The following is a 12,845-nucleotide window of genomic DNA, read 5'->3' as shown; positions in this document are numbered from 1 at the left end:
AAATCCAACTTTTCCACTACAGCGGGGCCCACTGAAATAATTACACTGAATTATTCATCTTACTTTTGATTGTAATCATATTCAATAATTATATCTAACCTACTTACAGTTTATAACCTTGTCAAATGATATGAAACCACGTGTCAACCACAAAAATTATTTTAAAGGCTGGTTACAAAAATAAGTACCTATCAAATATACTTAATGATGAGAAATACTTTTACATACAATTACACAGGGCTAAAATAAATACATTCTGACAAAATGATTCATTAATAATATATAAGTTTCTTAAATACACTTTGAATGCAAATGTAAATAAAGCTTCACCACTTTAGTCATACTTTTTTGCACTTAAGAAACTTCTCTATGACTTTAGCTCCAGACTTATTCTGTTGGTTTGAGATTGTCATTACTGCCACAAGTGGTGAAAAGGTTCATTCATTCATTTTTTATTTATCTCCTTCATTGATGTGCATCTTTGATCAATAGACAATTAAACCTCAGCAACTAAACACACATTTACACACCAATGCCTGAGAAGGAACAGGATGAAGAAAATATTATATTTTCCTGCCCCCTTCAACATAATACGTAGTCTTACTTAATGGATAGCATACAAACCAAACAAATACATCCAAATATACACACAAAAAAACACAACAAGTGCAAAACTTCATGAAGTACAAACCGAACCAAAAAAGGAATATACACCTCACGGGATGATACAAAACAAATACAAAACCAGACAAAAAAATAAGTAAAATAATAAATATAAAGAAAAATGTAAACACTTATGGCTGTCCATATGATCTTATTGTTCTGTCTTTATATATTTTTTTCAATTGGAATATATTTTTACAGTCTTTTATCTCATTGTAAAGAGAAAAAAAGGTTTTTACCCAAGAGCCATAGTAGCATTAAACAGGCCTGAGTGAGCACAATGTGTCCGTCATGTCATCATGTATCATGTATTTTTAGGGACTATAATGTGCAATAATGTTATATGTGTATATGTACACTACCGTTCAAAAGTTTGGGGTCACCCAAACAATTTTGTGGAATAGCCTTCATTTCTAAGAACAAGAATAGACTGTCGAGTTTCAGATAAAAGTTCTCTTTTTCTGGCCATTTTGAGCGTTTAATTGACCCCACAAATGTGATGCTCCAGAAACTCAATCTGCTCAAAGGAAGGTCAGTTTTGTAGCTTCTGTAACGACCTAAACTGTTTTCAGATGTGTGAACATGATTGCACAAGGGTTTTCTAATCATCAATTAGCCTTCTGAGCCAATGAGCAAACACATTGTACCATTAGAACACTGGAGTGATAGTTTCTGGAAATGGGCCTCTATACACCTATGTAGATATTGCACCAAAAACCAGACATTTGCAGCTAGAATAGTCGTTTACCACATTAGCAATGTATAGTGTATTTCTTTAAAGTTAAGACTAGTTTAAAGTTATCTTCATTGAAAAGTACAGTGCTTTTCCTTCAAAAATAAGGACATTTCAATGTGACCCCAAACTTTTGAACGGTGGTGTATATATATGCATATGTATGGATATGTGCATGTGTGTGGATATATACATATATATAGATACATATCTTCTTTTTGTATCTGTTTTTACTATTTATATTACTAAATTACTGTGTATGCACCTTAGGGGATCTGCTCCAATTTCGTTGTTCTTTGAACCTGTTCACTGTAATAATGACAATAAACCTCTATTCTATTCTAATTCCATAGTTTAACCCCCACCACTGATATACACATTTGTTTAATACTGATGTTTGAAAAGACCTTTTCTTCTATGCTCTTCATTCTCAGAAGTGATGACATTTTTTTGTAAATTTTCTGTTAATGTTTTACTTTTAGCCTTAAACATAACACATAATGTCTGTAACTTTACTAGCTCCTGTAATTTCAATAAACCAGAATTAATAAATATATGTTAGAGTGTTCTAGATAATCTACTTAATGAATAATCCTTATAGCTCTTTTCTGTAGTTGATACAATGCCTTTATGTTACTCTTATGTGTGTTCCCCCACACTTCCACACAGTAGCTGATATATGGCAATATAAATGCACAATACAATATACGCATTGCCCTATAATCTAACACATATTTTACCTTATTTGATATAAAAACACTCAGACATCTTTTTCCGTACATGTGCAATATGAGATTTCCATGTCAGACCGTCATCCAGTATCACTCCTAAAAATCTAAGTACTGCTGCGGCCTACAGCTGGGAAACAGATATTTTTTGGGCCTATGGTTAACAAACACAGATCTAAATGTCCCCCAATAAGCACACAAGGTTGGTGTTAAATTGTATTTTAGTCAAGTCATTGACAAAAACAACAAGTAAACATGGTATGGCTACTAAGAGCTAGAAGATACAAAACACCTAAGCACACAAGCTAGACATACGTAATAAGTGTCCTTATGTGCTGTTATAGACGTTACTTACACATACAGAAAGTATCCAGAAACAAATGTGTCCACATAATTCAATGTACCGAGTCACGAGCTTAACTTCATGGATTATTGTGGCCACTACATGTCACCAGAAAAGAACGACCACTCCACTTCAACATAAAGACTGCCTTCATTCATTTCAGATGGCTTATGTGAGACATATTTGACTATGCAAATGGCTATGTGAGTGATATTGGCGGCTATAAAAAGTGTCTCCTACCTGCAACATGAATTGGGGTCCAGATGAAGCTGTTGTCGTTGATGAGACACGAGGCCCCCTGGGAGAGGAGCACCTCTACACAGCGGGCGTGGCCCTTCTGGGCGGCCACGTACAGCACAGAGCGCCCGGCGGCATCTTGCATATCCACGTAGGCGGCGGTTTCTGTCAGCACGCGCAGCGCCTGCCAGTGACCCCGCTCGGCCTGTGAAGGGGGAGCAAGGGGTTTAGGCTCAGGAAGCTTCGAGCGCGAGTGGAGGTGGCGCTGAAGTGGAACTCACAGCGAGATGCAGAGGACTGATGGGAATACTGCTCTCTATGTCTCCTAGTGCATTGAAGGACATCTCCAGCAGCTAAAACACAAACGACATGCATTTGAGAGTTTGACGTGGATCATTAAAACATCTTTCAGAACCTCTCAACTCATAAGACACCAACTGCTCTGGGGACAAACTTTGATTTGGTGGGATGTATGACCAAAAACAAGTCTACAAATAAGTGAACTCCCCGCCCCCCTGTTGCGAGTTTGTCGTGATTAAATGTAACGTGTTTATGTGTGCATTGCATGGAGGTTTTTTCCCACTCCAGACTAGGCCCCCTTAGGAGCCCAGTCTTGATTGTATTTTTTTACTCATCTTTTTTCCCAGCGTTTTACCTTTTTCTTATCTTTTACGGGGTGCCGGTGGCGACCCATCCGCGTTCCTAAGCTCAGAGCAATCGGATTTAACAAAACCTCATGGAGCTGGATGCAATCTTACTTGGAGGGGAGGGAGCAGGTGGTAGAGGTGAACGGCACCATGTCCCCCCCCCTCTCGGTGAGCTGTGGAGTCCCCCAAGGCAGTATATTGGGACCTTTACTGTTCCTAATATACATAAACGACTTGTCATCGGCATGCGACTGTGCATTGTTTTTGTTTGCGGATGACTCTGCCCTGCTGGTATCCGACAAGGACAAGTCACAGGTGGAGAAAATCCTCAGTGCTGAGCTCTGTAGAACTTGCACCTGGCTCGCTGACAACAAGCTATCCATACACTTGGGTAAAACGGAATCCATCCTGTTTGGGTCCCACATCAACCTTAAGAAAGTCAATGACTTCACTATAAAAGTGGGTGACATTGTTATCACCAGGAAAGATGAGGTCACCTACCTAGGTTCCATTCTAGAGGCTAACCTTTCCTGTGATAAAATGGCAACCAAGGTAATCAAAAAGGTTAACCAACGAACGAGATTTCTCTAAAGAATCTCCTCTCTGGTCAACAAAAGCACCATGAGGATTCTGGCGGGAACTCTCGTTCAACCCTTTTTCGATTACGCATGCACCTCCTGGTACCCTAGCACCTCCAAAACCCTCAAATCTAAACTCCAAACATCCCAGAACAAGCTAGTCAGATTACCTCTAGACCTCCACCCCAGATCCCACCTCACTCCTACCCACTTCTCCAAAGTGGGCTGGCTCAAGGTGGAGGACAGAGTTAAACAACTTGCACTGAGCCTAGTCTATAAAATCCACTACACCTCCATGATACCGAAGTACATGTCAAACTACTTCCTTAACGTAAATGACCGCCATAACCACAACACCAGGGGGAGCTCCACTAACCACGTTAAACCCAGATTCCGAACTAACAAAGGTCTTAACTCAAAGGTCTTAACTCATTCTCTTTCTATGCCACATCAATGTGGAATGCGCTCCCAACAGGTACAAAAGAAAGGGCATCTCTATCCTCCTTCAAAACCGCAATAAAAGTTCACCTCCAGGCAGCTACAACCCTAAACTAACACCCTCCCCGGATTGCTAATAATCAAATGCAGATACTTTTTCTTATGCCTTCTGATCTCTCTCTCTCTCTCTCTCTCTCTCTCTCTCGCTCTCTCGCTGTCCATATCCTACCCCCCACCCCCCACACCCCTGATTGTAAATAATGTAAATAATTCAATGTGATTATCTTGTGTGATGACTGTATTATGATGATAGTATATCTGATAGTATATATCTGTATCATGAATCAATTTAAGCGGACCCCGACTTAAACAAGTTGAAAAACTTATTCGGGTGTTACCATTTAGTGGTCAATTGTACGGAATATGTACTTCACTGTGCAACCTACTAATAAAAGTCTTAATCAATCAATCAATCCTGTTCTGTAACCCTGTACACTGTTTGTTTGTCTAATCTTGAACGGGTTTGTGCTGAAAACAAAGTTTTGTTGTACGGTACTTGTGCAATGACAATAGACTACGGATGTCCGATAATGGCTTTTTTGCCGATATCCGATATTCCAATATTATCCAACTCTTAATTACCGATACCGATATCAACCAATACCGATGTATACAGTCGTGGAATTAACACATTATTATGCCTAATTTGGACAACCAGGTATGGTGACGATAAGGTCCTTTTAAAAAAATTTTTATAAAATAAGATAAATAAATTAAAAACATTTTCTTGAATAAAAAAGAAAGTAAAACAATATAAAACCAGATACATAGAAACTAGTAATTAATAAAAATGAGTAAAATTAACTGTTAAAGGTTAGTACTATTAGTGGACCAGCAGCACGCACAATCATGTGTGCTTACGGACTGTATCCCTTGCAGACTGTATTGATGTATATTGATATATAATGTAGGAACCAGAATATTAATAACAGAAAGAAACAACCTTTTTGTGTGAATGAGTGTGAATGGGAGAGGGAGTTTTTTTGGGTTGGTGCACTAATTGTAAGTGTATCTTGTGTTTTTTATGTTGATTTAATACAAAATAAAAATAAATAAAAATAAAAACCGATACCGATAATTTCCGATATTACATTTTAAAGCATTTATCGGCCGATATTATCGGACACCTCTAATAAAGACCTATCTGATCTGATATCTGAAGTGAAGCAGGGTTCAAACTACAGTAGTTGGCTAAAACACAAAGCTGTTTAACATTCTTAACTATTGCACAATCCTAAAAGTAAGTTCATCATTGTTTACGTCACGTAAAACACTTAATGGAAGAGTAATAGGAAGGTGATTGCTGTTGCAGATTGCCTCATATTCATTTTTGTCTCAAATTCTTGCTTTAAGTGTAAAAATAAGTTATTTATTTCGCTAACTGCTTTTTTGCTATTACTTTTACCATCATATTTGTACATATCGTATTTGCTGATGTTGCTCTATCGTTGTTGTTATTGTTGTGTTTGCTGCTGTTGTTTTTGTCTCTGTCTTATCCCCCTCTTGTCCCCACAATTTCCTCCTCTGTCTTCCTTTTTTTCCTCTTTCTATCCCCTCCTGCTCCGGCCCGTCTGCACCAAATGATAATATAAAGACATTTAAGAAAGTCAAATACAAATAAGGCAACAAGAGAAGTATCCCACACTTCTCTTTTGTAAAGTCAATCTGAACAGCCGATACGGGCATCTACATCAACTACCGTATATGATTTGCCTGAGAAGCTGGAAAGGACAAAAAAACAAACAAAAAAAAGGTCTAAAAAAATGTTGTAGAACGTCCGGCGGGCTGGATTGAAAATCTTAACGGGCTGCATGTGGCCCGCGGGCCGTATTTTGCCCAGGCCTAACGCATGGCATTGTGCGGTAATTTCACATTGTTTGACTTTATAGATTCCTCTTTGGATGGTGTTGACAATCAGACGACTGGTGAAGAACTCACCAGCTCCAAGTTCTGTGTGTTGCCATAATAAGCTGCATAGTGAACAGCGCTGAAACCCTTGGCGTTGACCATGGAGGGGTCTGCGCCATTGTCAAGAAGATGCTCCAGACAGCTTTTGATCGGGAAAAAAGGTGGGAAGACAAAAAAAAAAAAGAGGGTCATTCAGCAGGCTAGTGATGAAGAAATGACAGAGACTAAGAGGAGGAGGAACCTACAAGTAGGACTCTTTCACATCCTCTTCATCGTGTTGATGACTCCCAGGAAAGTGTCCATCGATTCTGAAGAAAACACAACAAAATGTTAAAAACTCCCCCAAAAAAGCGATAAAACAAATATCTTAAGCCAGTGTTTTTCAAACTTTTTTGAGGCAAAGCACATTTTTTTCATTTAAAAATACGGAGGGACACCACCAGCAGAAAACGTTAAAAAATGAAACTCCGCCAGGTCCTCCTCGTACCTTATTTTGAGTTTGTTGGTGTTTTCCTGTGTGTAGTGCTTTAGTTCTTGTGCTGTCATTTTGGCGTATTCCTGTAGCAGTTTCATGTCTTCCTTTGAGCGCTGTTCCCCGCATCTGCTTTGTGTTAGCAAGCAAGGCTATTTAAGTTGTTGCTATTCTTCTTTGTGTGGACATTGTTGCTTGCCATGTCATGTACGAATGTACTTTGTGGACGCCGTCCGTCTCTGCTCCACACGCTGCAAGTTTTTGCTGTCGTCCAGCATTCTGTTTCTGTTTACTTTATAGCCAGTTCAGTTTTACGGTCGTTTTACATAGCCGTACCTATGCTTCATTGCCTTTTCCTTTCCCTTTTATTCATTTTTGGTTTAAGCGTTACATAACTTTTTACCTGCACGCTGTGGTCTGCATATTGGGATCACAGTTCTACAGCCGAGTTCTACACAGCATGGTTGAAAAACACTGTCTTAAGCATGGAGAGTACATTATCTTGGATCATTTCTCATTGATCTGTGCCACTTGGTGCAAGTGCAGATGTGTGGAACAAGGACTAATGAACACATGGACAACTAAGCGCACAAAACCGGTTTTAAACATTCTAACCTATTGCCTATCAGTGGAATAGATATTTCAAATGTGTACACCAGGGGTGCCCATTACGTCAATGGCGAGAGGGTGTGTCAGTCGACCGCCAGCCAGGCATTGAAAAAATAGACCTAAAAATGACCGTCAGTAAGGAGAGAAACACTTTTTATTTCAACCGTGCCTCCCGTCAAAAGCCTTAAAACTGACCGCACAGTTCCTGTCTTCACAATAAAAGCGCTGCTTCATCCTGCCTGCTCTAACAAAATAAGTCTCAGAAAGCTGGCGTGCACAAGCTGGCAAACTACGGAGTTTGCCGCCAATGTATTTCTTGTAAAGTGTATAAAAAGGAGTATGGAAGCTGGACAAATAAGATGGCAAAAAGCAAGCACTTTCATGTGGTATTGGATAGAAAGGAGGACTTTTTTTCTCCTCCATTTGAAAATGTGGACGTTATCATCACTACTGTCTGATTCCAATCAATGCAAGTCATCACAATCAGCTAATACATCAACTTATATTCTTGTCTTCATGAAAGAAAGGAATCTATATGTGTTAAACATGCTTGTATTTTGTACACCTTTAACATGTGAACAAAAACGGCTAAATAAATAAATATAAATTATATATATCAATCAATCAATCAATCAATGTTTATTTATATAGCCCTAAATCACAAGTGTCTCAAAGGGTACAGGTCAAAAGTTTGGACACACCTTATACTCATTCAATGCGTCTTCTTTATTTTCATGACTATTTACACTACCGTTCAAAAGTTTGGGGTCACCCAAACAATTTTGTGGAATAGCCTTCATTTCTAAGAACAAGAATAGACTGTCGAGTTTCAGATGAAAGTTCTCTTTTTCTGGCCATTTTGAGCGTTTAATTGACCCCGCAAATGTGATGCTCCAGAAACTCAATCTGCTCAAAGGAAGGTCAGTTTTGTAGCTTCTGTAACGAGCTAAACTGTTTTCAGATGTGCGAACATGATTGCACAAGGGTTTTCTAATCATCAATTAGCCTTCTGAGCCAATGAGCAAACACATTGTACCATTAGAACACTGGAGTGATAGTTGCTGGAAATGGGCCTCTATACACCTATGTAGATATTGCACCAAAAACCAGACATTTGCAGCTAGAATAGTCATTTACCACATTAGCAATGTATAGAGTGTATTTCTTTAAAGTTAAGACTAGTTTAAAGTTATCTTCATTGAAAAGTACAGTGCTTTTCCTTCAAAAATAAGGACATTTCAATGTGACCCCAAACTTTTGAACGGTAGTGTATATTGTAGATTGTCATCTCAAAACTATGAATGAACACATGTGGAGTTATGTACTTAACAAAAAAAGGTGAAATAACTGAAAAATGTTTTATATTCTAGTTCCTTCAAAATTGCCACCCTTGGCTCTGATTACTGCTTTGCACACTCTTGGCATTCTCTTGATGAGCTTCAAGAGGTAGTCGCCTGAAAGGGTTTTCACTTCATCATCGTTTTGATGCCTTCAGTTGTTTTGTTGGGATTTCTACAGCAGCAAAGCAAATGGACTGAACCACTTGCGCCCTCTGCTGTTTGATGCCAAGTAGTGCTGCTGAAAACCTCCCGTATATATTTAGATACGATACTACTTCCTGCTTCTCACCTGCCGAAGGCTTGTGAAGCTGCACAGTAGTGCAGGGGGGTGCAGCCCGTCTGGTCGGGCTCGTTGATCTCGGCGCCGGCGCTCACCAGCGTCACAGTGCACTGGTACCTTCCGTTAGCAGCCGCGTAGTGCAATGGGGTTCTGGTGGCAAATGACGGATAAGGTTAGACGGTGAGCTCAGCTGCATTGACGATGTTGTCGTTTCAGTCAAAAAAACAAAAACACTCGCCTTCCCATTAGGTCCCTCCTGTTCAGGTCCGTACCGCTGCTTAGGAGCAAGTTCAGACATTCAACATTTCTGGAAAGAAGGACAACAATGGATTACATTTGCATTCTGTAAAGGCAGAAAAAAGACTAAACAGACAATGTATGGATAGTTCAACTTCTTGTCTGCGCAACAAAAGCTTCTGTCGAAAGGCAGAACATTTGCAGTTTTTTTTTAACATGCATACGATACAATGTAATGCATCACATATTTCCAGTTGTTTCATTACAGCAAGTCCGAAAAGAATGAATCGAATAAAATAAGTTTATTTCGGTCATATAATCAACTATCAACCATTTTGTGTGAGCAGTTTAACAGTACAGATAATACATATTTAACAATAATACACATTTACACACAGAAAGAAAAGAAAAGAAAAAGAATGACCGGAAAAGGAATAGGCTGAAGCCAAAGCTTATATTTGCCTATCCTATACATTCACTGAAAAATCAACGTTAAAAAAAATCAATGGGATGAAAGTAATTGTTACGATATTTTATCATTTTCAATTATTTCACCTTTCAAGGTTTTCTTAAACCTTAAAGAACTACTGAGCTTGTTCCACCATTTAACTCCTAAAACTGAAATACATTTGTATTTTATATTCCTTCTTACTTGACCTATTTCAAAAATCAATATCCCTGTGAATTATAGTTTTCTCCTCTTAATTGAAATAACCTAAGAACACAAGCTGGAAGACTGTTGTTCTTTACTCCAAACATCATTTCCATTGTAAGGAGTAGGAAGAAGCTGAGCTTATTTAATCCTACCCCTTTTCATACCATAGCAATTATATATAAAATCTATTCCATAATTTAATTCTACATATGGATATGCTAAAGGTTTTAAGTGTAGTATGAGCATACAAATGTTTTAAATTAGATTTTCCTCTAAAGTTATATTCTCCTCTTTTGTTAAGAATTGTTGTACATTCTTGAGTAGCAGGTTTTAGTTTGCTTTGTACATAATTTTAGCTGTTTGCAAATGCACCAAATCTTTGAATTTCAATATTTCTGAGTCAATAGTGTTTTTATGTTCTCTATATCCAACATTGTGTATTATTCTGACTTTTTTCTAACACCGTTAGTGAATGAAGTGTACTTTTGCAGTTGTTTCCCCATATTTCTGCACAATAACTCAGATATGGTAACACTAGTGAGCAGTAGAGAACATGAAGTGATTTTTGGTCGAGAACATATTTTTGCTTTATTCATTATTGACGTGTTTTTTGCTACTTTATGTTGTATATTTTTTTACATGAGGTTTCCAGTTCATTTTAGACTTAGACAAACTTTAATGATCCACTAGGGAAATTATTCCACACAGTAGCTCAGTTACAAATGATGGAAAAGACGGAAAGGACAATGCAGGTATAAAATAGGCTAAAAGCAATATAAAATATAACATATACACTACCGTTCAAAAGTTTGGGGTCACATTGAAATGTCCATATTTTTGAAGGAAAAGCACTGTACTTTTCAATGAAGATAACTTCAAACTAGTCTGAACTTTAAAGAAATACACTCTATACATTGCTAATGTGGTAAATGACTATTCTAGCTGCAAATGTCTGGTTTTTGGGGCAATATCTACATAGGTGTATAGAGGCCCATTTCCAGCAACTATCACTCCAGTGTTCTAATGGTACAATGTGTTTGCTCATTGGCTCAGAAGGCTAATTGATGATTAGAAAACCCTTGTGCAATCATGTTCACACATCTGAAAACAGTTTAGCTCGTTACAGAAGCTACAAAACTGACCTTCCTTTGAGCAGATTGAGTTTCTGGAACATCACATTTGTGGGGTCAATTAAACGCTCAAAATGGCCAGAAAAAGAGAACTTTCATCTGAAACTCCACAGTCTATTCTTGTTCTTAGAAATGAAGGCTATTCCACAAAATTGTTTGGGTGACCCCAAACTTTTGAACGGTAGTGTATACGTAATATTTACATAATATATGTACAGTATAGGATATATACTGATATATGTTTATATCATATATACAATATATATGTACAAAGGTTTAACATGTGTACAAGGATATTTCACATGTCTTTACTGTGTATATAATTGAACCGTGTTTATGTTGTGTACAAGGTGTATTTATAATATGTTGTGAAAAGGAAATTTCATAATTTTTGGAAGCTCATCTTGTATTTGACATAGTTTATAGCAGGCCTTGGCAATTATTTTGACTCGGGGGCCACATTTAGAGAAAAAAATGTGTCTGGGGGCCGGTGTATCTATTTTTAGGAGCACTAATACAAAACCTCACAATAATGTCTGATTGAATGCTAAAAACGTTACGACACACCGCCTTAAAAAACGTAATGGAATTTGAACCTGTTCTATGAACGATAAAACACTGAATATTGACAAATTGTGAATGTCACACCACCTTTCGATCGACATATTTAACAATCAAGTGAAACGCAACAAAAATGCAACAAACAGTGAAATATGAGCGCGAAGGGTACAAAATAAACCCACCTACAATCTGATACATCTGATATATCACTAAGCTTTAGAACTTGTTGTGAAAATCTCCTTCCGCGTCTGTGGAAACGCTTACCGCCCACACTGCTTGGTGCCTCGTCTGAGCTGCTGTGACGTAAATGACCATAGTAACTAATTAGATGACCATAGTAACTAATTAGATGACCATAGTAACTGGTATATCATCCATAAGCGCAGATTCCAAGCATTGAAATACTTTGTATAGTTCAAGACTTACGGTCATTAGAAAACATCACTGCACATCATAATGACAGCTACACTTTCCATCTTAAAGATCAAAAAAATTATTTGGGAATGTCCGTCGGGCCAGATTGAAAAGCTTAACGGGCCGCATGTGGCCCCCGGGCCTTAATTTGCCCAGGTCTGGTTTATAGGGTTAGGCGCCATACGTGTTCAACTTCAGCCTAAACCCTTTCCGTCTGCAACATTTTCAATTTATGAATGTACAACTGTTTGTTTATTTTGTTGACCATTGACCGAAGAAATAATAAACTAAAAATAAAAATAAAAATACAATATATAACAATTACCATGTACAATATTACAGTATATGTAACAGCTACAGCATAAAATAGAGAGTAGATCCAGCAGAAAATAGACAAACTATTAATTAATTAATTAAACTATTATTACGCCCAAAAATGTGTTTTTATATAATGTCTGTTTTCATCTTTTTTTTTAATAAAATAAAATGTTTAAAAAAAAGGCCCTGCATAATTTGACTTGTAGTTATGTGGCCCTTGGTGGAAAAAGTTTGAACACCCGTGGTTTCACATACCGTATTTCCTTGAATTGGCGCAGGGAATATAGTATTCGCACGTCTAGAATTACTGCCGGGTCAAACTCGTTTCTCAAAATAATTAACACATGCTTGGCCTTATCGCCGGTTCATTATTAACGCCGGATCAAATTCGTTTCGCAAAATATTAATTTTATTATCGCATGTCTATAATTTTCGCCGGGTCAAACTCGTTTCGCAAAATATTTAGCATATGGCTAGAACTTCCGCCGGGTCAA

General features: G+C 37.8%; 1 protein-coding gene across 4 annotated transcripts in view; it reads right to left on the bottom strand.

The window, feature by feature from the left end:
- ankrd52a (ankyrin repeat domain 52a) overlaps nt 1–12,845 on the bottom strand; it is a 68,058-nt gene that overhangs the window by 36,453 nt on the left and 18,760 nt on the right. For all 4 annotated transcript variants that reach the window (XR_009826700.1, XR_009826702.1, XR_009826701.1 and 1 more), the window contains exons 13-18: nt 9,275–9,343; nt 9,046–9,186; nt 6,581–6,643; nt 6,366–6,477; nt 2,986–3,057; nt 2,708–2,909 (exon numbers count right to left, since the gene is read on the bottom strand). Coding sequence is in view for 1 of the 4 variants with exons in the window: in XM_062052505.1 (XP_061908489.1) it covers nt 2,708–2,909; nt 2,986–3,057; nt 6,366–6,477; nt 6,581–6,643; nt 9,046–9,186; nt 9,275–9,343 (659 nt within the window). In the remaining 3 variants the exon portion in view is untranslated. The remainder of the gene's footprint in view (nt 1–2,707; nt 2,910–2,985; nt 3,058–6,365; nt 6,478–6,580; nt 6,644–9,045; nt 9,187–9,274; nt 9,344–12,845) is intronic.

The sequence above is a fragment of the Entelurus aequoreus genome, linkage group LG07 (genome assembly GCF_033978785.1).
Source record: "Entelurus aequoreus isolate RoL-2023_Sb linkage group LG07, RoL_Eaeq_v1.1, whole genome shotgun sequence".
In the NCBI taxonomy this organism is placed as follows: Eukaryota; Metazoa; Chordata; class Actinopteri; order Syngnathiformes; family Syngnathidae; genus Entelurus; species Entelurus aequoreus.
The sequence above is the reverse complement of the archived record's forward strand: the minus strand, read 5'-3'. Positions and strand labels throughout refer to the sequence as shown.